This window comes from Genypterus blacodes, unplaced genomic scaffold, assembly GCF_046128005.1.
Source record: "Genypterus blacodes isolate CSIRO-AG114 ecotype Tasmania unplaced genomic scaffold, CSIRO-AGI_Gbla_v1 ptg000026l_1, whole genome shotgun sequence".
NCBI lineage: Eukaryota > Metazoa > Chordata > Actinopteri > Ophidiiformes > Ophidiidae > Genypterus > Genypterus blacodes.
The window spans coordinates 472192-499814 of record NW_027466839.1 but is presented as its reverse complement, the minus strand read 5'-3'; the positions used below and the strand labels follow the sequence as shown (position 1 = coordinate 499814).

General features: G+C 43.4%; 1 protein-coding gene across 2 annotated transcripts in view; it reads left to right on the top strand.

Moving 5' to 3' along the window:
- Positions 1-27623, top strand: part of dock1 (dedicator of cytokinesis 1) — a 141345-nt gene that overhangs the window by 93754 nt on the left and 19968 nt on the right. For both annotated transcript variants that reach the window (XM_076143549.1, XM_076143550.1), the window contains exons 28-40: positions 754-855; positions 2186-2280; positions 13056-13134; positions 14372-14472; positions 17576-17634; positions 18227-18375; positions 19477-19562; positions 19901-20057; positions 20934-20974; positions 21574-21664; positions 23942-24061; positions 25249-25338; positions 25554-25658. In XM_076143549.1, coding sequence (XP_075999664.1) covers positions 754-855; positions 2186-2280; positions 13056-13134; positions 14372-14472; positions 17576-17634; positions 18227-18375; positions 19477-19562; positions 19901-20057; positions 20934-20974; positions 21574-21664; positions 23942-24061; positions 25249-25338; positions 25554-25658 — 1275 coding nt within the window. The remainder of the gene's footprint in view (positions 1-753; positions 856-2185; positions 2281-13055; positions 13135-14371; positions 14473-17575; positions 17635-18226; positions 18376-19476; positions 19563-19900; positions 20058-20933; positions 20975-21573; positions 21665-23941; positions 24062-25248; positions 25339-25553; positions 25659-27623) is intronic.

The following is a 27623-nucleotide window of genomic DNA, read 5'->3' as shown; positions in this document are numbered from 1 at the left end:
TTCATCACTCATTTGTACCTTCATGTTTTGTGTCAGTACACTTAAGGCTTTACTTTGATGCGTGTGTGATTAGCTAGTTGGTGGAACTTGATGAACTCTTAATCTTTATATATTTAGTTTGGTTAATGTAACATAGATAATCTTCTTGGAACCCAACCTCACCTTCAAGCTCTACAGTTCTAATTCAAGTCCAGCACAGCACTACACTTTCATCACCTACTCAGTTATGTTAAAGTCCTTTTGTAGGAAATATTCCTCTCAGAGGTTCCTGTTTCCACTTCACATTCTTATCGCCAACGCTTCTCAGCCTTTGTCTATCGGCTTTGCAGCCACATCACTGGCATGACACTTGACTGGCAGCGGTAGCCTCTCTCCACGCCGCCAACCACGCATTTACCTTCCCTTATCTGCTCCCCGCAGCACATGTACAGCTTGCTAACCGGTGCCAGGATGGAGCACTGCGAATTAAAGACAGCACTTTCGGGACCTCACACACATTATAATCAGTGGAGACAAAGTGGGGGGCAGTAGGTTAATGAGATCAGCCGCCGAGTGAGGGTGTCTACCATTTTAAACCTTGCGAGACCGAGCTTTGATTCCGTCCTCAAATCCAATCACGTCTGCTCATCACTGTCCGTCGAAATCACGGGCACAGAGTTGTTCCATCTGCGGCATTCAAGCTTAAACTCAAATGTGTGCTGATTGCGTGTTGGATTCACATCTGAGCGTTTCTCTCTCTCTCTCTTTTTCCAGGGCAGCTTTGTGGCCAGCATGACCGCGACACTGAGGCAGATGGACGACTATCATTACGCTCATCTGATCGGTACCTTTGGCAAGATAAGGAGTGATGTGGTGGTGAGTACACCTTATCAGTGTCGTCCCGGGTCCTCAGGATGAAGCTGTGACGCTACAGGCAGTCTTGTTTTACAATCCGTGCTGTTGTCAACCCCTTCTTTTTTCAGATGTCGAAAGTTGTTCAGTTGAAAGTTTTTCGTTTTAGCCTTTGCTCCCAAACTGCTCCCAAAAGAGGCACACAATGAACAAATCCTCTCATAAAGGGCTATATGCTACTATCAGATGTCAGATTAGCATTTTGTTACTCTTAGAATGTGGGAACTGCCCCTTTTTGGTTGGTTGAGGATGTGTGTGCTGGCACCATGTTCAGTGTGAGGTCGAGTTTATTAAAGCAGATTCAGGGATCGATTAAAGATATTAATCAGGGGCTTCCCAGGAGACGAAGACAACAAACACATATCCACATTTCAGAAACTGGCCGCAATCCAGCAGACTGTGTTGCTTTGCCATTTTCCTCCCAACAGATGACTCCAAAGCACCGGGGCTCCAGCTGTGAGCGCTCATATCCAGGAACGGATTATACACACATTTACATATGTTTTAAAATCTGTGTTTTAAAAGAAGCCTTCTATCTGTGCAATGGCAGAATGAGCTTCAATTCCTAAATGGCCAATATAACAATCGTTCAATCACAATAAGGACTTAATGGGCCGACTCCTGACTGTGCTGAGAAGAGATGTAATAAATATTACTCTGGGAGAAAGGCTGGATATTGAGACTGATCTGATTCGATTCATAAAAAAAAAACCCAATTTGATCAGATTTTTTAGTCCGATTTGATTCAGGTCAATTCCCGAAGATTTAGTTATGCACATTTAGTTGTAGAGCTGTAAAACCTTTGCACTTTGAGAGGCATACTAGACCAATTCATTATTCTTGTAAATGGATACATGATGATACCAGAAATCACAGAATTTTAAAGAAAATTGAATGTTAATACTAATGGAATATAGAGCTAGTAAGTGTTGTGCCCAACGGTGTGTAACTAGGACCAATTGATTGATTTTAAAGCCTCTAAGCGACTTAACACAGTCTGATGTCTCACAGGCTCTTTATATCAAACACAAATGTCATATACATGTTTCATATGACTCATAAAATGTTGTAATCTCAGTCTCCTGCTGACCATGGGAGCATTATGTTGCTATATTACTGCTCTAAGTGCCCTCCAGAAAAAAAGAAGTCACCTTGACTTAAAAAAGTAATCTGAAGCCATTTTGTACCTGATAGCTGTAGACTCCTAAGGGTCCGTGTCTATCTCCAGCAGCTCTTATCACGAAGGTGGGCAGAATAACTTTTGATTTTTGAAAACTTTCCCCCTCTCTTGCAGGATTTCCTAATGGAAACATTTATCATGTTTAAAGATCTCATCGGGAAAAATGTGTACCCCTCGGACTGGATCATAATGAACATGATGCAAAATAAGTAAGTGCCACACACTGCTGGACCGCCTCTCTTACAACACACACACGCACGCACGAAATACTTGATCTCCTTACACTGTTGTTGCTAAGGAACGGCAGTCAGAATTGGTTCGGGATATTTCTAGTTTTTTCTTTCCCTGCCATGCCAATATCGACACAAGGCCTCAGCAATGCAGCAATCAGACGAGCAGTCAGTGCAGCCGCAAACAATGGCATGAATTATTAATGCGTTTGGATGTACTGTATACTGCCTGCTAATCTCTAATAGTTTGCCTCAGCATCTCCTTACTTTGTTGCTTCTTGTGCTGCCTCGCTCCGATGTTTTATTAATGTGAACTTTGCCTTATTGCATTGTTGTTGCAAGTCTAAAAAGAACAGTATTTGCTTTTGCAGGTAAGGGGTTTTAGTGAGACGCTTTAGTGCGGTTGTCAGAAGGAGCTTATGTAACAGGTCTCCGGTGCCGGTAATGATAGTTCAGTGCCGTTTGGCAGACGTACTAGAATGCGTGTCTGTGATGTATTAGGCAATGACGCAGCAGCACTTGTCAGTTTCTCCTCCTCTGGTATTTGTGTGTTGTTGAATTTGCTGGATGAATTTGCAGACACTTGTTTGTGGAAATTTAATTAGATGAGCAACATTGTATCGATTAACGTGCAAAAATGCTCTTACAGATTGATTTACCTTCTCAAATGTGAAAAAACCACACCTTCTTTAGCATTTTATACATTGAATCTAAGCTCGCAGCCGCTCATTTACATCAGGTGCAGCCCCTTCTTCACCCTGAACACCTTCCCCCCTCGACCCACTCGTCCCTAATACCATTCCAGGGCAGCTGGAATACTTGGTTTGAGATTGTATTGCTATTCCATTTCGGCTCTACTGTCTTCATCACCCCTTTATTATTGCTACGGTTCCAGATTCCTTTTGGAATTCGTACAGTCCTCCCGTAAACACCGTCTGCCACCTGGGTCAGAATGCAAAAAGGCTTTGTGTAGCTTTGAGGTGAGAGCTCCCTTGTGCCCCTACTAGTGTGGAAATCCCATCCGTTCTGCTGTCAAATGAGCTGCAGTGTTGGTATGTGTCACAGATTGAAAAACCATTCCACAGCCCTGACACTCCCAGACATCACTGAGCTCCTTGCTGTTCATTCTTGGATCAAGCTTTGTGTTACATGAATGGGATTATCGTTTTTTTTTCAGTCGAGAGGCCAAGGTGTCATCACCGTCGCCGCCGCAGCAGCAGCAGCAGCTTTCTCAGTTGAATCTTTTGTCTGCTCGCGCTTGTTTCTGACAGCGGGGAGCATAAATCTACATTCTGGTCGGTTCATGCAGCCACTTACCGGAGTTAAGTCGTCGTTCAACTCAATGAAAACTAAGCTTGTCAAAGTCTGACTCATCATGCGGTTTTCACACCTCAGCCTGTCTAACCCGCTGGTGTCGGCTATTACAAATAAACAGACTTTGCCTTGTTCGTCGACATCCCTCGGTTTCCGTTTGAAGTCCCGTGAGAAAATGCTTCATCCAGCTTTTCCCCTTCGTGTCTAAACGTTCTGCTTGATATACAGCAGAGGCAACTGTGTCCAATGTGTCATGCTTATTACTTTCTCTTCCCATTACACTTGATCGTTTGTTCCAGTTGCACAACTGGCCCTTTGAGGAGAGGGGATCTATCTTTGAATTGTCTCTCCCAAGGTTTCTTCCTTTTTCCTTACATGTGAGTTTATTTTCCTTGTCTTCCAAGCGAGCTTTGGGCTGGGTCAGGAACCATTTGTTGTGTGTTCCTTTAAAGCCCATTGAGACATTGTATGTGATACTATATGTGATATTGGGTGATACAAATAGACTTGAAGTGCTTGACTTTGATTGCATTGTACTGTAGACTGGCTGAATTCCCAGCAGTCTCTCAGTCGCATCTAACTATCCAATAGTTCAGTGAGATTTTTTTTCTGAGGTCTCCATAACTTTTTAGAGCTATAAAATGTAGGTATACTGATCACATTTGGATGCCTTGCAAATGATCTGTCACTCCTTTGTCAGTGTTGTCTCTGGGAAGTCAACATATGCCATGTTCAGCACACAGCCACCCACAGCACAGACAGACAGTACTTTAATGTTTCCATGTCCACACATTATGATGGCACCACTAATGAGATGGGAATCTGCCCCAGCAGCAGTCGTTTGCTCCTACTCCTTTTTCTCCACCCAGTGCCACTTACTCCCACCAGGTTATAAACTGATTTATGGACTCTAATTGCATCACGGACAGCAGCATCGGTCTGGTTTGCTGTTGACTGCCATTAGCCCCAGTGCCAACTGGCCTTGTCATAATAATGACAGCTAATTGGTGGTGGAGATGGACCTACACTTGTTCTCTAAAATGGCAGGCAACAAGTTTGAGTAACTCAAGGTCATAATTACATGAGCACTTTGATTTGACTGACACAGACCTGTCTGACGGCCGCATGTGGAGGCTTTTTATAGAGGTGTGAGTGCCCTGTGTTTAAGCCTTGATTTTTGCAAAAGAGCACTTACCGAATTAGCACAAGATAGACATTAACTTAAGCACTTTCTTCAATCTCTATTTTCTTCGAGGAATGAAAAGCCCCACGTCACATTTTTATACGTCAACAGCTGTTGGCTGCTTGTGCTGTTTTTAACCTCATGGCCTGCAATGTGCTGAATCACCACAAACTAAATGCAGTCATCATCCTCAATTTAATTCAATGTTCATTGGCAATATGCCGCCTTCCAGTCTAAACACCCGACAGCCAAAAGACATACGGAACAGATTGTGTGAATAATTGTTAGGTAAATACTGTGATTCTCTGAAATCATACATGTCCAATAAAGTTGTGTGTTGTCATACATACAGAAAATAGAGTAGTTCTCACTGGCATCATGAGGTAAATATATTAGTTTCAGATCCAGCTACATGACTTGTATCTCCTCCATCATAGCAGGACTGTGACATGTGAGCGCTTAAATAGTAGACTAGTAGTGTTGGCATCGAATGACCTCAAAATGGCCTCGTTGGCCAAAAATAAAACCTCAGGTGTCTTGCAGAGCCGTTAATTATGTGTGAGAGAAGTTTATTGGGGAATGAATAGGGTCTATTTGGAGCGCCTTGTGTAGTAGATGAAAAGATGATGGGTCCAGACCAGCTGAAGAAGCTGCTCTGAAACATAGACACTAACCCATTGCATCAGTCCCTCATTGACTCGTTAGGCAAAGGTTTCTGAAGCCGGTTGGCAGGCGGTTGGCGTTCTCTCCATGATTAACCCAGGACTTGTAGGGCAAGTTTTGAAGGCAGAAAAAGAAAAAAAACCACTGGAGTGAAAGGCTGCAACTGAAGCCGCGCTCCTGTGTTCCCCCACACAACTCTCCACCCACCAAGAGAAGAAAGTTACTGCCTGTGGGCCTGTGGGTATCTGAGTTGACAATATCTAAAAGAGAGAGCTCTTTTTAGATCCAGACATCACAAATACACAATCCATACAAAGTCTAGTTTTATTAAAGATTACTTTGAATGTCGTACATACTGTGCATTTAGTTCTTAAAGTGTTTAATAAAAAGTAATTATTTTGTTTAAGTATTCTAGGTGTTATGGCTCTCATAATACCAGACACCCTACCCAGGCGACCCAGTCAAGCTTGATCAAGCTCCCTCAGAAAGACGCAACATCTAAAACATTGAAACCAATGTTTACTGGACTATTACTAAAAAGTGGCCATTTGCTTCAAATATTAATGTTTTTTGGGTAGCATCATCCATATGTAATGAGAAACGGAGTCATGTAATAACACATTTAATAATATGTTCACATACTATATGTTCCATGGAGGTGTGACAGAACCCTCCAAATGATCTCTGCCCGATCCCGTCTGTGTTCACTACCAGAGCTTTGCCTGCCTCAGCTCTCTCCTCTGAGCCCAGAAGAAAGGCCTGACCTTTCCAAGGCTTCCCTGCTCCACTGCTTTGCTAATGTGGTGACAGCCCGTGTGTGTGTGTGTGTGTGTGTGTGTTTGCGCGCGCGCGCTTTGTGTCTGCATGCTGGAACCCGGTTGGTAATTGCACAATAATTAGAATAAGACTGCCGCTTTTCAGAGGAACCCTAAGATGATCGCTTTAGAGAAACGTGGCTTGCAACATATAGTGTTTAATGTTGCAATTACCAGGTACTTCTGTTTCTCTGTCACTTTGAACACAACGTACCAACATCACAGTGGAAAAATGTACTGACTGACTAACAAATATACTACCTGACTAAATGTATTCAGGCACCTTCTGCTCGCTGTTTGTAAATGCATGAAAGCCTGACAGTATAGGTTACAAGTCACGAGTTAATCTTCATCTCTTCATCTCTATCAATCTGCATCTCTGCATTATAAAGGGGCTCAAACAGCTGTAATGTAAATGCCAGGTGCGCCACTAAGGTAGATTGCTGTCGGTGTGCGTGCATGTGTTGATGAATATGTATCCGCTTGTCAATAAGCCTTTTCCCCAGACAAGTTGCATTGTTGTACATCGCTACCCGCAGAGTGCATTGCACTCTAGCTGCTAGGATCGCACCCTGTCAGCTGACCTTTAAGCAGTGACCCCTGAAGAGCGATACCATCCAGTGTGATTCCTCTCAACATGGTTTTATCAAAGTCATTATCAAGGGGCAGCAGGGTGGCAGAGTGTGTAGGTGGACTTTCCTTCAGCTGGATCACACGGGGTTAGAGCCCACATGCTGGCCAAATTCTTGAACGTGAACCCGACTGGTTATTTCCTTGCTGTGGAAGAAAAGTGAGAATACATCAAATAAGGCCCACATACCTCATTAAAGTAGAAACTGCATTGAATACCCACAGAAAACGCTGCGGTTCTCGTCTCCCTGTCCTTTCCTCGGATTACTGACATTTTTGCCGTATTGATGAATGCTCCTTTCTCTTTGATAACCCAATTATCCCTGTCTTTAAATTACCAGCGTGTCAAAACAACTCACCCCGTTCCATGCCTGCATATCTGATGCGTATTTAATTTGGCATTAAAGTTGGCATTGATGCACAGTGCAATCAACAGCGACTAAAGGTTACTCATGGCAGGAATGTCAGCCTGCTAATACGCCGAGGCATTATAATCATTACTAACAATCTGATTGTGTTGGGTGTTCGGGGGTTTGGATCAAAGTAAATACTTGTGCTGTATAAAACTCACACTTACATTAATTGCGAGTTTTAATATTACCGCTGAATCAAATTAGCAGGTTTAAAGTGAGTCAATTGTAATGATAAAGCCACCTAGGATGATGAATCTATGAAGTATATCCAGCTGGTATCCAGTTTGAGCTCGTGTTTTGGGTACTGCCATACATTTACTGGTTGGGTGAGTTTTATCCATCGTCATCACTCCGTTTTTTAAGCATTTACAAGGCAGCGCTATTTCATTTTTTTCCAAGGAATTTAATAAGCTTCTAACTGCTTGTACATTAATTTAGTTCACTGGAAGATATTACTTCTTAATTTTCAGACAGGAAACGGCACCTTGTGATAAATGAGCAATTCCAGCCAGTTCTAATTACTTCCTAATTCCTCCGAAGACTTTAAATCTGCCTCATCATCTCACCCATTGCTCAACGTGAACCTCACCGGCGCTGTGACGGCAGTAGAGAAAGCTCACTCACTTAGCTCGGGAGTATTTTTCAGTTCTTACTGAATCAGCCCGTGTCACCTCATTAGTAATCTGTTCGCCTCTTCACAAACTTTTGGTCTGGATGAAAAGCAGCCTTCAGTGTCATTCTTGTGTCGCGGGTCTTGCAGGCTGGCAGCAGTCGGCAACAAATCAGTCGAGACTCCTCCGTCACCGCAAGGTGCTGCCAAGTTAAAGGGAATGCAGCTGTTTTCTTTTATTCCATGCTCACAGGAGACCACACTGGCTTGTGGGGTCTGTTTTTAAATCTCTTATTCTCCACAATCATTTCATACTATTGTGAACACATTATGTACCTATGGCATACGTACATTGCGTCTGTAATCCGTTTAGAGTGTCAGTAAATGACCTAGTTCAGCCAGGGAACTACTCGCCACTCACTAATCGGCCATTGTTGCTTCTGGCCGTCATACAGCTACAGACAATAGATAAGTGCACCACCTGCCTAGACTTACATATAGAAGATTTGCCCCCAGCTTTGCATGTGATTATGTTACAGACTGCTATATGTCATAACTCAATAAAGTCCAGTATGTGTGCATCCTTGTGAGTTGTCCTGACTACCTTGAACTGCCATTATATGATGTGAGCCTTTCCTCATGATAGCTCTGCTTCTTTACATTGACCGGTTATGTAGTGACATGCTCGGCCAAGTACTAGCACGACCTTTCAGCACAGTATAATAGGTCATATGATATATATATGATAGTTATGTCATTTCTCTCACAAGTTCGTTTATCAGGAATGTAAGTATTGGGGTAACCAGAGATTCAATCAAATGTATTTGTCATCAAGTAGGAGAGGCTGCCTGTGATATAATAGATTTGCAGAAAGATTTCTTATTTTGAAGGATAATGTGAAGAACAGTATGTCCCAATACTAATTTGTGACAGGATGCTTGTGTCTGGTGCCATCACAGCTACAGTACGGGGCTCTGTGTTATTAAATTGGCTATAGTCTGGAGACGCGTGAAGTATTCCCACTCTGTTTGGAATCATTATACCTTTAGATCTTAGATTTCTTGCTATTGTATTCTAAATGCTTATTCTACCTGAATGTCTGTGATCATATATTTATCCGATACGCTGTATTTAAAATTAATGAGAGGAATGGAGCAACTTTGTCACGGAGTGAGAATTTGTTGGTAAGCATGTTGACGGGTAGATTGAACTAATATCAGATCAGGCGTGTGAAATAAAGGTAATCTAATTTATTAAATTGGAAGTTTTATGACCTTGCCTTATCTCTGAGCACAGGCAGATTAGGGGAACTATTCAGCAGGAGTATGCAAATCGATCCTGATCATTATCGGGTCTGCTCTCTGAACTCAATTAGCAAGTATGATGCTCTGATAAATTGTCATTAGCATATGCACTAGGTGGCTGTATTGCAAACTAATTTGACGGAGCTCAATTCTGTGCACGCCTGGCTGCAGGAAGTGGAAAATATGTGCCATAGATATAAAAAAGTGAATCCTCTCTCGTTTGTGCTGAGGCTCTGTGAAATGTGTACAAACACATCAATCAGCGGTAATGGGGTGATTTTTCTGACACTGGCAATTTGAAGGAGCATATTTATCATAATGATGCCTGTTTGTCTATAAAGATATTTCACTGACTTAAACATGTAGGAGGTACAGCGTTTCTCTTGCACCTAATTAAAAAAGTTAGAATATCTGCAAGTTGTCTGTTTTTGCCTCCCTAAGCAGGAAATGAAGAAGCCTGTGATTTCTGGACGTGATTAGCGATACTTTGATTTTTCTTTTCTTCTAAAGGACAAAAATAGAGTGCATGAAGACAGCAGACTATTTTTAGGAATTGCTCATCTGTAGCGTGTCCCGAAAATACTAAATGCCTAATCCAAGGGTCCTAAAACAAACACTTGGAGTTGTCGGATGAGTGTTTGATTACAATTTGAGTAGCTACTCCAATTTCCAAGTCATTTACATTTTGCTTGTAGTTGTAATGAAGTTATGAAGCTCACAGCTCGTCTCCTCGTCTTTCCCAGTGAGCTCTTGTTTTCCCCTCCGCAGCATAATCGCTGGCCATCGCAGATGTTGCAAGGCAGCCAAGCATTTCCCCCTGGCATTTGGCTTTGTTAATAATGCAAGCTTAAAAGAGCAACCACAGACTGCATTATATACAGTATAGTTAATGTTCACCATATAATCTGTCTTGAATCATGGTCATGTTACTACAGCTGTATCGCTGTGTTCCTGGGCTGTGCAAAGCATTTTCAAGTTATATTTGCCGTGGAGTCACTATGGTAATTAATTGTAGGCCTTATGGAATGACATGTGTATGAATAATTCCTTTTGGATCAATGGGAATGTAGACAGCTATAGTAAATCATTAATCAGGACTATTTCATATTAATGGCAACGTGAGCCACAGTTCTACAAAATCTCATCCTGTTGAGTTCTAAAATCTTTAACAAAATTTCAAGTGTTGGAATTTAACTTTGAGTGGCCAAAAGCTCATTTGGACTTGGCCTTTTTGAATGTCTTAGCCTGTGCCTGCTGTGAGGGAGAGTGTGTTCTATTTTCATCCCCCTCATTAAGGTTTTCACTTTAATTAATGGCAGGATGTGCTCACAGAGGAACTGTCCTGTCTGTTCGTTAGAGCACATTACATGTCCACGCTCAGGCTGGCTGCCTGCTTAAGATAGGCTTTCAGGCAGGCAGAGTTTACGCTACCGTTTCACCTTTAACATACAACATGTCCCTCCCTGTGTTGCGGTTGTGTTGCGACTGAAAACTCATGTCAACAACCACAGGATCAGACTGGATCATCAGCCAAATGGTAGAGAATGGACTGGTTGATTGCAGACCTTTTTTTCTGTCCTGTTGAGACACATTACAAGAGGTAGTATAGAAGTAAAACTGTTCTCAAGCAGTTCTGTGCTTTTGAACCAGAATGCTCGGTGAACAACAGGATTTCTGGGATTACTAAAAAAAGAGTTTTGCCTGAAACTAAAATAAAATCACATGCTTGGAATCGGCTATTACTTTCAAACGAACTGGCATGACTAATCCTGCAGTAATTTCATTTAAATGTTTTCTGATGCTTTTCTTCATTTCTTGAGAGCAGTATTGCATGTAAATATTGGCAGCAGTTGAAGTAGTTAGATTTGATTCTTCAACATTGGGGTAATAGGAGAATGAAGGATGGTTGCCAAGCCAACTTGTATTGTCTTGCCTTGTCTTGTTATTGTTGTAGGGATTATTAAAGAAACAATTTGGCCAGCATGTGTGTTTGGTAGTTGGCAGATGTTGCTTGCTCAGGTCTGATGAAGAAAATGAATGAAAATAGAGAAGTGAGTGGAAATGTGTCCCTTTGACTTAAATATACATGGTCAGAATAATTGGGAAGCTACTAATGTGATTTTTTTGGTCTTTGCCTTGACCACCGAGGTATCACTAACATGTCTGTATGAGGATAATTAGAGATTTCCTATAGAGATTGGAGTTGTGCTGGTCAGTGCCTGTGGTCATCCAGGTGGACAAGCCACAGAGCACAGTAATATTTCTCTGCCCACATGTGCAGTGGATGGAAACACATTTTGCCATTAGTCCAGGTTTAAGCGTATCAACTATATTGGCATGTTCAGAGCTGCAGAAAATTGAGTGAGGTGTGCAGACGGGGGGAGCCTGTGCTCTTAGAGACTGGATGGGGGGGGGGGGTAATAGGGTGTCTGAGCATCGGTGAGGCCGGGGACTGAATGGTCTCCCACTCTGGGGCCAGAGAGCCAGGGAAATGGCCTTCTAATGGCTTATCCAAGGGTGTTCAATGACAGTTAACCTATCCAAGTAATGATGAAGGTGACCGTTAATATGTATCACCCATCATCCCCAGATAGCGCTTAGTCAGCAATGGTGATATATGTCAGACATGAATATTGTATAGCGTGGAAATGCCACCAGATCCCATACGGTGGTCATTTCCAACCGTCATGTTATTCTTCTTCAAGGTCAGTTGGAGAGAGGGGGGAAATCCCATATCATCAGCTGGTATGGATCCTTATTATGAGCTACTGAAACATTAAGAAACCCCCAGGATGATGTGTGAGAAATCCCTGATCCAGATTTTGTCAAGCCACGCCAATTGCTCCATCTGTATCCAGTGTCTGCTCACCTGCCACTGTCAATTACAAGGGTCTTGTATCTTGATGATGCTTTATTGCCCGCTCATGAAGCACTGATACAAGTCAGTCATGTGGCAAAACAGTTGTCCTTGCGTCACCTTGCCGTTGTTTAATCATGTGTTCTTAATGCACCCTCCATGTGCTGCCATAAGTCATCATTTGTCACACTTGCTTATTGATCAGTATTATCAAAGTGGCACGAGTGAATTAGAATCTACACGATCACCCGGGGGGTTGAATCTTTGCCGCACATTTGTTTCTGCGCTGACAATAAATGCTTTTTCTGTTAGTTATTCTTGAATATTGGAATAGTAAGTGTCATACGTGTGGAATGAAGTTAAGTAGAGGCGTCTGACTCTGTAAGTAGCAATCATAATTCCCCTCTAAAAGCTTCATACCACTTAACTTATTAACATTTCATTCTGCAGCATCAGAGTGGATTAACCCATCAGCCAGTGTTCTTATTAACGTCTACTCATCACATTTTTTCTTTCTCTTTTGGGAGTTCCTTCAAGCCCTTATGTTCACTTCACTCCAAAGAAAGAGGTTCAACTTATCTCACATCTGTAGGGAGTACACATTCTTCCACAAGGTCAGAAAGAAAAGGATTTGTCGCTGAAGTACAAAAGACTTTTGTAAAAGACGGTGCAGACATGGAGAAATTAGATGTCAAACTTAGCTTTTGTCTGAAGTTATTTTTACTTAAGAGTGGAAAGATACATTCACAAATGCTTTCACAGTGAATTCAGCTTCAGCGGTACAACGGCTGGGTGTACTTTGTAATTAACAAACATAATAATGATGATTTAATAATGACAGATGTATACTAAAGTGGCATCCTCTCATTAGGAACTATACCTGGAAAAATACATTAGTTTTAATGCAGAAACCCATTTCATAACCAGTTAATATAACCCAAACACACTCCCTCTTCTCTTTCCAGGGTGTTCCTACGAGCCATTAATCAGTATGCGGCAGTGTTGAACAAGAAGTTCTTGGATCAAACCAACTTTGAGCTACAGGTAAGTGCTGAATTGATAAAAGACTCTATTTTTAAACCTCAACCTTGATTCCCCCTCTCACAGGGACAACATGCTCTCAGAGAATGCAGCATTTGATTATCTGTCTGAGAACTTCTGATCAATGGGGAACCACATATAACGTTTTTGCAGAGAGATTTGACAGAGCATTTGGAGGATGAGCGTTAAATTGGAGGAAGTGAGAAATGTTTTTTTTCGACTGGCTGACATTTTAGAGCTGTAAATGGAACAGTTGGATTTTAAGGACGTTTTAATGTTTCCAACTGCAGGTGGACAGAAATTGTTCAGCGTAAACATCAATTATTCAGTATTGGCCAGCAATTGGATGTGCTGCTTGAATGTTTAAACGGTGTGCCGCTTGCTATTTTAAATGTGTTGCATATGGACCCAACGTGTGGAAGACTTTTTTTACGCCTTGCAACAAAATGTGATCTCAGTAGCAGTATGTGTTATCTGGGTGATGGCAGTTGGATGGGACATACATTTACAGCTTGCACCACTATTCCTTCTGTCTTCACAAGTCGCACTCTAAATAAGAACTGGAATTAGCAAACGGCAGGGTGACATTTCCAACTTATATAAGGTCACAATACAATATGGCATATCGGGCTCATCTGATAGCATTGAGATCCCGATTTGCCATTATCCAGATAACATATGTGGACATGGGTTGTATGTTAAATTGAAAGGTGTATATTGGGCCTTATAGCCTTATTTGAAAGGTTATTTTAACATCCTTATAAGCATTAAACTCTCAATAGGATAAAAATAATGGCAAGGGTTCTTCAAGGGCAAAGAGATCATTTGTCTTTTGAATGACGTCGTCTCGCACAGGCCTTTGTAGTGTTTTTAGAGGTACGTACTTGTGTTGTAGCTTCAAGGCACTTTCACAAGAGGGAATGTGAACCAACCTTCAAACCCTATTCTGAATATACTTGGTTGGTATTCATACCAGGAAGACTTTTACTGCTGTGAAAAATTGTAGCTATGAATAAAAGTTCTTCTGGCTGCCGTCATTGTCTGATGGAGAGTGCATGCCGGTGGCCTGAATCCCAATCTTTGCCTCTTAGCAGGACAACTTCCAGACACACACGAAAGCCCACTTCATCTAAACCCCTTGAAAATGTAAAATGGACACCCCAGTGGTGGCATCTCTTGTTGTACAGCGTACCGTGGACTCACACTTAAATATTCTTTCTACCTTTTTTGTTTGTGTCAGCTGTGGAACAACTACTTCCACCTGGCTGTAGCCTTCCTCACTCAGGAGTCACTGCAGCTGGAGAACTTCTCAAGCGACAAAAGAGCCAAGATCTTCCACAAGTGAGTACGAGTGCGCCGTCTCAATACCCACAAGCAATCCTCGCCGTTCACAAACACGGCCCAGGCTCCCTCCCCGACATGAGCAGGATTTTCATAATTCATCACTTCTAGGCTCGCGAGGATAGCGAACATCCCATCGCTCCTTTGCTGGCTGCGTGAGCTGTTGGCCCTCCTCAACAAAGCAGAGCGGCTCCCGGGGTTATAGAGAGCACATCCTGTACCCAAATCCAAAGGAAACAGGCAAAGTTGGAGAGCTCCTGCTGGAATTGAGACACAGGCCTTTGGCTGCCACAACGCACCTCAAAGCATCTCCTATACGTCTCCCCGCCGTCTTTACCCCTCAATAGATAAAGGGGAGAAGTTTTTATATCACCCTGCAGCTCTGCACCTGTCAAACTATGAGTAGCAAAACAAAACAATCCATGCCTCTCATACTGACAACTGGTGTTTGTCCATCTTGAACCACTCACAAACACCTTGGTGTCTCTGGAAGTTGCACTCACTTAAATGAACACGGCTGGACAAAAAACGCATTAAACTGTGTGACTTCAGCCAATAGTTCAACCCTTGCCCACGTCCCTCTGTGTCAGGAGAACTTATCAATGGACCCATTAGTCTGCAGAGTGTAGTTTAGTCGTGCCGCTCAACGCCATTCACAGGAGGTGCAGACCTTGTCTCAGCATTTCTCACTGCTTGGCCACTGCTCGACAGTGAAGCGCCTTGTTGATCAATGTCTTATTATCTGAACTGATAAACTTCCCCAACCAGCTGCCCGCCACCAAAAAGGAGCAGCTATTTGATTCTCACACACACACAAGGACTGCCACTCGTGACAGTAAGCACATAAAATGGGCTGATCTCCTCCTTGCTATCTCCCGGCTATTTATTTGACGTTCCCAAATATGTCATTCAAACACCACCAGGTAGTTTCCAGAGCAGGAGAGGAGGATATTCTGCGGGGCTTGTCAATGGCTCTCTCACCCACTCCTGCTGCCCACCCACACTCTCCTCTCTCCCTCTCTCCACCTTCTACTCACCGTCTCTCCCTTCCTCTCCCTTCGCTGCATTCTGTTTCCCCGCGTGCTGGCACACAAACTGTCATTTCTGCTCGCAGTACCAATTATGGTGCCTCGCTCTGGCAGCAGAAAACAGAGCTGATATCAGACATGTTTGGAGCATGGCTGTTTGGTGCTCGGCATCATTTTTTCCCCCCCAACATCACAAATGTCTCCGGGTTGCTGTTTGTTAACTTACGGCCTATTACTAGCAGTGTGTTCCCACAGTGGCTGACTTCAAACCCCCGGGGACAGACTGACACCAGGCTTAAGACTTACTTGGAACTTATAAAACAATGACTTATTTCCCCTTTGGATAGTGGTATGAAAAGCATTGTAATGCCCTGGCACTAGCTTTGGCTGCGAATGCATTCTGAGCTTTTGCTATCCAAAGGGGATAATGTAAGTTTTGTAGTAAAGTCCCAAGTACAGTAAGTCTCAGGTTTTGTCAGAGCCGTGGCTTGAGCTGCCCTTTTTTCCCCAACCAGTAGATGTTTTCTTAAAAATGTTTTATTCAATAGCTTTTCTCTTTTCCCAGCATGCTTGAAAAGTAGGTTATTGTGTCTCTGTATGTGTGAGCTGAAGTCCAAACAAATGAAGTTGTATCTGTCGTGGAAGGCATCTGGCTGGAGACCCTGGAAATGTACTCACACAGCAGCAGCAGTGGTAGCAGTAGTCATCAGCATTGTTGCACATACACAGAATGATGAAGAGCAGGAAACTCCTATTGTCAAGTCATGCGAACATTTCTACTTAGTGTCAGGCTTTGGTTATAGATCAGCAGTTTCTACAGGAACATTGCAGTTTGCTTTTTTTCCTGTGACCCCACAGACGGCACAAACTGCTGCTTAAGATCCACTACCTACTACCAGCATGTCCACACAAGTTGTTAATGTTATTTAACCTCTCCAAGAGCTTTCTAGCCGCCGCTGACAGGTATCTGTTGTAGGTCCCGACAGCCGACAGTCATGGCTGCCTGTCTCTCTGCCTGCCGGAGCGTGACAAAGCAGTATCTCGGGGATGTGATGATGTGTGATCAGTGCCCATAGAGGCATGTATGATTATACATGCGCCAACACATACTCTATACTAGATTTTAAGGCGTGCGCACACACACTCATCCCAAAGTGTTGATGAGAAGAGGCAAAAACTACCCGAGCCCTCCAAAATGGTAACATTGGGAAAATATGGGCTCCATCAAGCTCATGTTCAATACGCACTAGAATAGTGCAAAGTCATACATAATGCATCACCATTTTTGTTTTTATGGAGCTTTACCAGACTGTAAAAGGCAGGAATCCATTTAGATTTTGTCATGTCGCCAGTGGCTCTAACGAAAGATCGATCCTTATGCTTTTCAACACTCTTCCCCTTGACAACTAAATATGTTAAAGTGGATGGTTTGACCCGAGCACTCTGCAAGGAGGTGGTGCAGCTCCTTTGTTAGGGATTCTTTAATGCTCCTCTCTCTGCTGCCATAATATATTAGCCCGTCTTTGTAAAATATTGGCAAACCAATCTGTTGGGTTTTAGAATTCTATCAGGGTGCTCTGAAAATGTCACGGTGTGTGAAAGAGGCCTTAAATGGATATTCATTAAGGGTCAGGAGAGGCTCGGCACTCAGAGATGGTTTGATTCTGATGAGTCACCTGCTCGACCTCGTCATCTCGCTGCCGTCCCACAGTGTCACACCAAGTTGCTCGGGCTCCCTTTCAGCGACCCTGCAAATCTGCTTGAAAGAGTCTGTCAGTCATCCTCTCCCCGATCCGCGGCTGATTTCTAGGCGTTCGCAAACCACATCGTCGCCCGCTGTGCTTACCAGGGGGAGGGCTCAGCAGAAAGCCTCAACACCAAATTTGTGGAAAAATCTATTGACTCATCATTTCTTCTTTCTATCACCTTCACCAGTGTGACGGATAGATTCAGTTCATTTGTGGTTTTACAGATCCTTTTTTTTGGCATTGATTAACCCTACCCATGACTAATTCTCAAAACCCATCACTATGTATAGCTTGTGTAACATTTCTTCCCCCATGTTTGTGTTTCAGGTACCAGGACATGAGAAGGCAGATTGGCTTTGAAATCAGGGACATGTGGTACAATCTAGGTAATTCCTTAACATCACGTCCATATTGTTTAGCTTCGTCCGACACATCCAGGGGATAAACCTGGCAAATTCCACTTCAGAAGGCCCAGCTACTGACGAGTATTAAAGTGTTGTTTTCTCAATTTAAGTTTTTGATTATCTGCCATCCTTGTAGCCTCACACTAATTACTAGGCAGCTCGGCAAAGAAACAGCGGCTAAGTATGGAGAATCAGGTGTTAATTGGTTTTTCTGTTTAGTCGTGAGGGTCTAAGCAGCGAAGTCTCAAAGGAGAAGGAAATTCTAGTTCACGGGGTTGGGGTGTTAGATTCGCACACCTGCGCCTCCCTTTGAGGTCTTCCTCTCATTGTAACTCAACCGTCTGATTCCTTTAATTAGTGCTTTCCATCAGATTAGATTGATTTATTCACCAAGGGTTTTAATTAGCCTACTTCTGTACGTCTATTTTGTGCCCAAGGCATTTGGTTAGAAGTTACCTATCAAATCATTATCTGAGAAAATCCAGATAAAAGGAGAAATTTTAGTCTAAGCATGTTAGAGAGTTGTGTTGTATGGTGTGTGTTCACGTGTCTGCCATCTCTTTTGCTCCTTGAGGACCCAACAAGATCAAATTCATCCCAGAGATGGTGGGTCCAATCCTGGAGATGACGCTGGTCCCTGAGATCGAGCTGCGCAAGGCTACCATCGCCATCTTCTTCGACATGATGCAGTGCGAGTTCCACTTCACGTGCAGCTTCCAGCGGGTGTGTGTCCACTGAAATAGCCAGCTATTCAAGTGGAACAAAGAAGAGTATAACTAATGAAGAAAACAGTAACAAAAGACTTTTTGAGTAACTGAGAGTTGGTGTGGGTGGATGTGGAGGAGTAAGTAGGGCTGAGGGATAGTCCATTTCAAGAAGAAATCTTGCAGCCTCAAGCTTAGTTGTAATTCTGCAAATCTCATATTGTTGTGCTGCAAATTATCAACAGCCACGGTAAGTGGAACTTAATGTTATGCCTCGTTACAGTGCAAGATTAAGCCGCTCTCTGCATTAGGAAATCCTTTTGGCCACAGCTGCTCTGCCCTAAGATGTCTGAGGCATTTCTCCGCTCACCGCGTCCATGTGGCCCGTGTTTGTTGTACTTTTAGAGCATTTCAAATGGCTCCCACACCAGCGCTGTCCCTGTAGTCTTGTGAGCGCGTCGACTGGTTAACTGATGGCCTTCTGTCGGGTCATTCCTGCCAATAGTGCATTGTGTTAGGGGTGGCAGACATGCAAACCCTCCTAATTAAATTGTGTCAAATGCCACTCAGATTCTTTTATTTTCAACAAATATGACTAACTGCACATTAGCCTCACCAATTATACACTGTGAGTAATGTTTAATTTACCAGATCTCTCTGATTTTGTCTTTGTCTAAATTGTGTGTATTCCTTAGCATTGCAGAGAGCAGCTTTTACATCTTTTATCATTAAGTTTCACTATCCACATCTATTTCCACAATTAAACACAATCTTTATAAAGCTGCACCGATACAGTATATTAGAGATTTAAGGTCCATGTATTATGGGTGGAAACTATAGCTACAATGCCGCAGTTGACAGGGATGCAACCTGGGATGTCGCCTCGCTCCCTGTTCTCCAATGTAAGCCATGCAGATGTGAAAAGTTTGAATAATGAAACCGAGGATATGGAGCTCACAGCCAGCTGGGCTGCGAAAGAGGCGTGATCAAGATCAAAGATCCCCTCAGCCGAGCCTTAATGCAGCGGGAGCGAGAGGGCGAGAGTGAGACAGGGAGATGGCGTTAACGAATTGAAAAATTAGCTCCACTGATTATTTATGCCTGCTCTGTCTAATTGCAGTTTGAGAACGAGATCATCACCAAGTTGGATCACGAGGTGGAGGGGGGCCGTGGAGACGAGCAGTACAAAGTTCTCTTTCAGAAAATGTAAGTGCTGATTAATGGGCAGGATTTCGCCTGAGCCTTTGACAAGTACGATAATGCTAATTGCAACGTAACACTCCTAAATATAATCACAGTCTACTGATGATCATACCACTTTCTGTCAGAGTCAAGTTTCTTGTCTTGTGTGTGCAGCCCTGATGTTTGCATTCTGTACAGTTGCCAGGTTCTCCAGTCCTAACTAGCAAAAGTCTGACATTTTCCACTGTTCAACATTTATACACGCTTCACCTTTTTTCTTGTCTCTCTTTGCCCTCCCTGTCCACATCCACACACACAAACACACACCCCTCTGCTATGACAACACACAATGTACCTGCCAGTTTATTGGAACACTGCAGGAAGCACAAGTACCTAGCCAAGACGGGCGAGAACTTTGTCGGCCTGGTGGTGCGTCTGCTGGAAAGGCTGCTGGATTACAGAACCATCATGCATGACGAGAACAAGGAGAACCGTATGAGCTGCACTGTCAACGTGCTGGTAAGACGCCTTCTCCCTCCGTTCTCCCGCACAGAATGGACATCCATCTTCATAGGGAGCGGGGCCCATGTAGCAGAAGGGATAAATCACTGTGATGGTTGTTACTAGAATCTATACTATAACACGCAGGCGTTGTTTATCCGTTATTGCTGTCGCTGAACTAACCCAGAGGGGGGAAAGAGAAGCAACCACCCCCACATGTCACAGTGTATTAAGGTGTTATCACGGAGCAGCTCACCTGGGATGCCCCTCTTCTGTTTAGTGACATTTCATGGGGGAGCAGTGAAATGTCAATATTCCCCTCATGTGACTGCTCTGACTAAAATGAGCCGTTGAAAGGATCTGGGCCTGTGTGTGGAAATGGACTGCAATGATTTGAATCCCAACCAATTGGCCTTTTGTAACTACAACCTGCTCTCTAAGCCAGAACTTTGGCATTTATGTATATATATTTAAGAAAATGAATGTGTGTTTTGTCCTCTTAAGCCATGTTTTAGCAACTTAGGTTTGAGTTAGTGCTGCCCGTTATGCAGCGTAATCTCCCACCATACACTCAAGCTTTATGATCAGTGTAATGGTGTTACTTCTGGGCAAGAGTTCAACAGTACCTCTTACTGCCTTTTTTTTATATTTTTATGGAGATGTTATCATTCATAAATCACATGTTTAGAGTCATGATAGCAACTTAAATAACCAAAAGCTGCCGCATCTTGAGAGCTTACATGATGAGAACTTTCTACCATGTGATTATGAATAATGATAATAATGACATTGTGATATTGCTTTAGTCATATTATTTGGTTCTTGTTGTCGTCTGTGTAAATCCGTGGACCCGTTCTCCCATTTTCATGGCCTCTTTCATTTTTTTCCCTGTAGAACTTTTACAAGGAGATAGACAGAGAAGAGATGTACATCAGGTAAGATCAAGTCATATTTTGCCTTGTAGCTGTTAGTCATGCCTTTATTTCCAGACTTCCAGTCCTTTTGATATATGAACAATGAAAATGTCAGTGATTCCTGTGGGAGTGCCTGCATTTTGGGCCTCAGTGTCGGGGCAATGAATTCAGAATGTTTCGAGAAATTTACCGGAGGAATGTCAGGGTAATGGTCGGTCAACCAGCAAACGGAGGCATAACCCTATGAGGCAGAAGCTGTGTGTCTGTTATTGGGACTATTGGCGCAGAGTCGGGGCTATTTTATGAGTAATAAATGCAGAAATCCAAGCAAATCGCACAAAAGGTCAATTGTATGCACTAATCTAAACAAACACAACATGTTTTAGCCTCTTTACTCCAAGCTGTTTGTCTCACCAGACCCAGAAGGGGATTTTTAATTTTAATACATCTCTATTTGCACAATCCCGGCAGCTACAGTTCCCATCTGGCGACCATTATTTGATGTAAAAATGGCTGTCAGGATGCATCAGTCGGTTGGCGCTAAGTTTCTGTCTCTATTGTTGGAAGTCTGCGTGGCCCGCCCAGGCATGACTTATAAATCATTCCTCCTTTCCTGCCAGGTACCTCTACAAGCTGTGTGACCTCCACAAAGAGTGCGACAACTACACGGAGGCTGCCTACACGCTGCTGCTGCACGCCAAACTGCTCAGGGTACACAGAAGCCACTCACACATGGAAGAGAGGAGCTCATACACACTCACAAAAGCTGTTGGAATAATTCCTCCCAACGGCACAGATAGCAGGCCCCAAATCTACTCTATCTATCTGCGAAGATTCATATCAGCCAGATAAATAATAGGTGAAAAAGGATCAAGCGTAATCGCTGGGCTGGGAAATGGCGTTTCACTATTTCCTATCCGCTGTTAGCCATTATCAGCCAAATGGCGTTTGGCCTAAGACATCAAACAACGTGCATCTATGGGTTTCAATGTGTGCAGCGTGTGAGTGAGCTGGTCCAAGCCCTCTATTCCCACTCTGCCGCCAAGAGATGGCAAATTGGAGAGCAGACACGCTGAGCTACGTCTCTTTCACCTTGCACAGGCAATGCAAATCAATGGCTGAGATGTAGTTAAAAGCAAGCAAGTCACCTGAGGTACTTTAGGATAAGGGTGCACTTTTACTGTCCCCCTTCGTCAGCTATAAAAGGAGAGTCCTTTACTGTGAATCACACACAGTCAGTGCAAAGGATTTCTGCTTCAGCGGAAATCCCAGATATGCATGTTCTTACATCTATATACTTATCTTTATATCTGTGACATATATCCTTAATGCATATTGCCTGACTCTGGAAATCTTGAATAATTATGGTTTTTAATTAGAATCTTTCTTTAATCATGAATCAGATACATCTTTGCAAGGCTAGAGAGTTTGTGGAAAATCTCAAATCTACTGTACCACAACCACAAACAGAACCCTTCGCACAACAAAGAGTGTTGCGTCATCCCATTCGGGGGGGTTTGGTATACACAGAGCTCAGAGTTGGTCCGCTAGCTTTTATCCCAAATGGTGGTACCAACATCCCATCTTTATTTGCATAAATAGCTGGCTGCCTCAGCTTTTGCACGGGGTCTCAACAGGGGAGAGCAGGGCTGTGACTGAATCACATTTTCCTCGCCGAGAAGCCACGGTCGCATTTGCGGGAGTTGTTTTTGTTATTATTATTTTAATTCCGCTCATCTCCCAACAGCTGTGGTATCCCCTCTCATTTCGTACGCTCGGGGTTCACATTACATTGTGAAATTGGGATAATTTTGTTCCGCCACAGCCTGGTTATAAATCCCTTCTCTTCTGATAAATTGCGTTGCGTAATCCTTCAGTCCAGCGTCTTGCTTTTGTATTCATACGCTGGCACCTGTAAACAAGCTTTACTGTGAATGATGTCTACATAAATCTCTGCCTCTGTTTGAATCCATCTAGCAGCATAATGTGATGTTGTTGTGTCTGCAAATAGCTCCTGTAAGAACAATGAGTTTTCGTGTATCATTTTGCAGTAATATCATAAAAACCAATAAGAGTGTGTGTGTAATGGTCAGAGATGCATCAGCACTTAAGCTCAGTCGATGCTCCATCACTTGCCAGCTTGTTTTAACTGTGTAAATGCTGTAGGCCAGCTGTACAGGAATCAATAGGAGTCAAAGGCTTCCACCATCGCTCTTAATGCCACAGCAGAAATGTGCAGAGCAATTACTTTGTCACCTATCTCTGGTACAGGGTATGCAAATTTCCTGGCTGTCGATATCTAAACGCGGTCCTCAGGAAAAACTTGGTCAGATTTTCTCAGGGATCTTCACTCTTGATGTTACAATACCGCAGAATGTCAATTACATGAAGCCCGTAATGAAGCGCCGCACAGGATTTAGCTTCCTGCACACTGCGGCCAACAAGCTCGTCAATCTCCCCCCGTTAGCTGAGCTGGTCTTGCCTGTCAGGAACCTCATTATTCTGTGAGCTGACCCCAAACGCCATCATGCCATTCTTTTGTACCAACAGTTTATTTATTTTATTAATTTTCTTTATTCTCGTTGTTTCAGGTTTGTTAATCACCTCGTTCTAGTCAGTTGCAATCGGTTATACATGGTGTTTAATAGTTACACTCGCTTAAACCTTTACAGTATCTTATTTCTATAGGTTGGCCTAATGGAGCACTATTTTGTTTGGGTGATGGGGATTCTGTCCTTACATAACAGCAAGTATTGGCTGGAGGAGGCTTTGCGCTGCATTGACGTGTCGTTCAATATGTATTGACATCTGGCCGTGTCTCAACCATGCTAGACTGCAGGGTATAGACTTTCAAGATTGACACCTCAATCTCTCTCATTTGCATCAGCTATAACTCCTGGATTGATTTCTTTTCACTTACATCCTTTTTGCTGTGTATTGTCACTGGCACAGTGTTTGATCCCGTTGCTTGCCCCCCGTCTCTTGCAGTGGTCTGACGAGGCATGTGCGGCTCATCTGACCCGGCGAGACGGCTACCAGGCCACCACTCAAGGGCAGCTTAAGGACCATCTCTACCAGCAGATTATCAATTACTTCGACAAGGGCAAAGTAAGAGACACACACACTCTATTACACACAAAGAAAACCTGCGAGAGCTAGAGAACAGAGGAGTCAAAATTCCAAATACAGATTGTAAAGAATCCTTTCCTTTTATCGGATATTGTTTTGGGATGTGGCATAGATCAATTTTCACGAGCATTCATGTAACTCAAAGCGATCATAAAGCTTCCTTCACCTCTCTCCCCTTGTCTTACTCTTTCTCGTTTCCTCACGCCACTTTTAAAGAGATGCATACGCCGTGCCATCTTTGTGCGGTGCAACCTGATTCTGTGGGCAAATCTGGGAAAATGTAGCATAGCACAGTTTCTGGGTTTCCTCTACACCATTCATATTTCATGACACTGGCAACAGTTTTTAGCTTGTTAACTCAGCCTGGAATGAGACTGTAGGATCGCATCCAAACCTTCTCAGAGAGGATGTCCCTAGGCTTTGCATGTGTCATCAGTGTTTGGGTGCAGCAGCCACTCACCGTTCTCTAGCCAACTGTCACTCAGCAGAAGATAGCCAGGGAGCAGCCGTATTGAAAGGGTTTGGGATAAACATACACACACACACGAGGACGGACAACACAGCAATCGGGGAAGAGTTACAGTCGCTCTAAGGGCACATCAACACTCCAGAAGGGTGTATCAACCGTGGACAGTTTCTAGGAGTCAGAGGAGCCATCCAGGAAGGAGGCCCAGATGGTGTTGGTGTTTCACAGCTCACAGTGATGGCAGACTGGATCCGGTCCATGACAAGTCTGGCCCAAAGCCGTTCAGCCCTGTGCGGTCTGTCAGAAATCCACTTAAAGGCCCCTCAGCAGGTTCAAGTGCCTCCTATCTATCCTTACCGCTACTTAACTGGATGAGACTCAAGGGGATAATGCATCACTATAATCAATTCCCTAACTCTCAAAGGGGATCCACCTGAGTCATCGGCAAATAAAGACAAAGAAGTAATATTGACATGTAGCTCCTCGGCTTCTGTGTGCATCTGGCTGCGTCCACAACAGGTGTGGCTCGATAGTTTTTGACATGTGCTGTATTTGTTATCTAATAAAGGCCCGTATTGAGAGCCATTACCCGTGAGATCATGTCTTTTATTCAGTTGGCTGCGATTGGAATACTCTATCGAAAACCCGAATCTTGATAATTAACTCATTTGGTAACTGTCTCTGTTCATGTGTCCAATAGATGTGGGAGGAAGCAATTATTTTGGGAAAGGAACTGGCAGAGCAGTACGAGAACGAAATGTTTGACTTCGAGCAGCTCAGCGCATCCTTGGTAAGTATTTATGTTCTGAACTGCACCTCATGTCGTGAATATAGTCAAGTAATTCCAGTGTCTTCATTTAAATAATGTGGACTCACCACAAGACCAGGTTTAATATGAACGTGTGTGTGTGTGTGTGTGTACATCTCCTCTGTACACAATTGTGAGGAGTCTACACTTTTGTCCTGTTCTTCCCTCTGAAGTTTGCCATTTTCCCCCCCCAACAGCGGAAGCAGGCCCAGTTCTACGAGAACATAGTGAAAGTCATCCGGCCCAAACCAGACTACTTTGCCGTAGGCTATTACGGCATGGGATTCCCCTCCTTCCTCCGCGTGAGTACACACACCAGTATGCCACCCACAACGCGCACAGATCAGCACAGCGTGGCTGAGCTACTTGTCGAAGCAGACGATCAATAGGTTTACCCGCGCTCGCTTGGATTTCAGCCTCAGCTGTCGATGCAAATGTGTCTCACGCACTCCTCCCTCGCACTGGTTGTGGATATTGTAGAGGTTTAACATGTCGTGTTGTGGGGTTTTCAGTTGCCTCCTCAGCCACAGAAAACAAACTGAATCATGAGCAGCTGTTCCATTTGTGGACTGCAAACTAGCTCCAGAACACATTGGACGGATGCCCCTCAGTGTGGGAAAATACGATGTGGCTCTGAGAGGGAAAGGGGAGAGAGAGAGCCGAGAGAAAAAAGGGAATTAAAGACGATCTCTTTGTTTCAGTCTCTTTCACATTCTCTCAGTCGTTGTTAGTCTCTCGGCCCCTTTCCGTCCTGTGCCAGATGTAAAAATAGCAGCCTGGAAACAAAGTGTGGGACTAAAGCAACAACACCCAAATCTTATTTGTCCAATCAAAAGGCTGAATGCACAGTAAACATGCTTTTATTTGCATTGCATTTGTACTCTGAATGTCCACATCAATTGCAAAGTGAAAGGTCATGCTTTTTAAATCGCTGATCAAACAGACTGATCATACTCACACTCTCACACACTCTCACACACTCTCACACTCTCTCTCTCACACACACACACACACACACACACACACACACTCTTCCCACAAAGAATATGTTTTACTTATCCGGATTTCCCCTTGAAATGTCCTGGTCCACCCGTTTCCTTTCAAAGTCCCAAGTTGGTTGCATCTTATCTCAAATTTTGTACGTGTTCTCTGATATCTGTTCAGCCGTCCTCCTTCCAATGTCTGAGGCGCCGCCGAGCTCATATCGGCGCTCCTTTGCCGTCTGTCTGTGAAAAGGTCTCTTGTTCCGTCTCTATCGGTTTTAATTTAGACAGAAAATGAAATTGATTTTTGGAATTTTCCTTGTCTGATGCCGTGTCACAGTGGGTTTCATTTTTACCTTTGAGTCTCTTCCATACGGACGTGGTAGAAAAGGATGCCATTGAGAGCTGGAGACGGATGACGTGTCTTCCTGCAGGGGTGCTACTAAACGTGTGACTTTATCCTCAAGCAGGAATTCCAGCCATTTCTGTCTCACAAGCAATCCAAATATTCCAAATGACCTTAAAATCACCATGGGAATAGGATAATGTGAAACTTCCAATTTGCAGATGATCACTTGCTCACAGGATGATATCATTTCACACAGATCTTTTGCCCCTTTTTGATCACCTTGTGCTCCTCCTAACCCTTTCATCTGGCAGGACATAGACCCCATTATATCCAGGGCAAGCTGCACCTGCCTACGCTAACAGGCTGTGTAAAAGGCCTTTGACGATTGCATCAAGTTCTCTTTTATTTTTTTAGCCGATGGTGTAACCTAACATGAAATAACCTGCTCAGACGGTTGCTGTTTTGTTTTTTTCAGAAGCAAGGAAATGTTCTCTTCGCGGCTGCTTGTTTGATGGTGTTCTAGCTTGTCTGCATCCTCGGCCTGTTAAAGATCAATTCCGGCTTCATTCTCTTTTTCTCATCAAGCCCTTTAAGATCGGGGGCCCCTTCATGATATGTTTCATGGTTATGTATGAGATATTTATGCACGAGTACATGGAGAAACGTTAATCTATGGCTTACTTATCAAGATAAATGTAGTTCGGATGGGTTTGAGTTTCACACCCAAGATTGCTGTTTGTGTTGCAGCGTCGCACAGAGACGCCTCTGGGAATACTCAATTATCTGAGAGAAAGAATCAATACTCTGATAAAGACGTTTTGTATCCACCCCCTGAAGAATTGATTTTATGCAAGGGCTGTTAATTCAGCTCTTTATGATATTTGAGTTATTAATTTGCTTAAGGGTTAGGGTAGTTGCTAGTGCCAACACCTCCA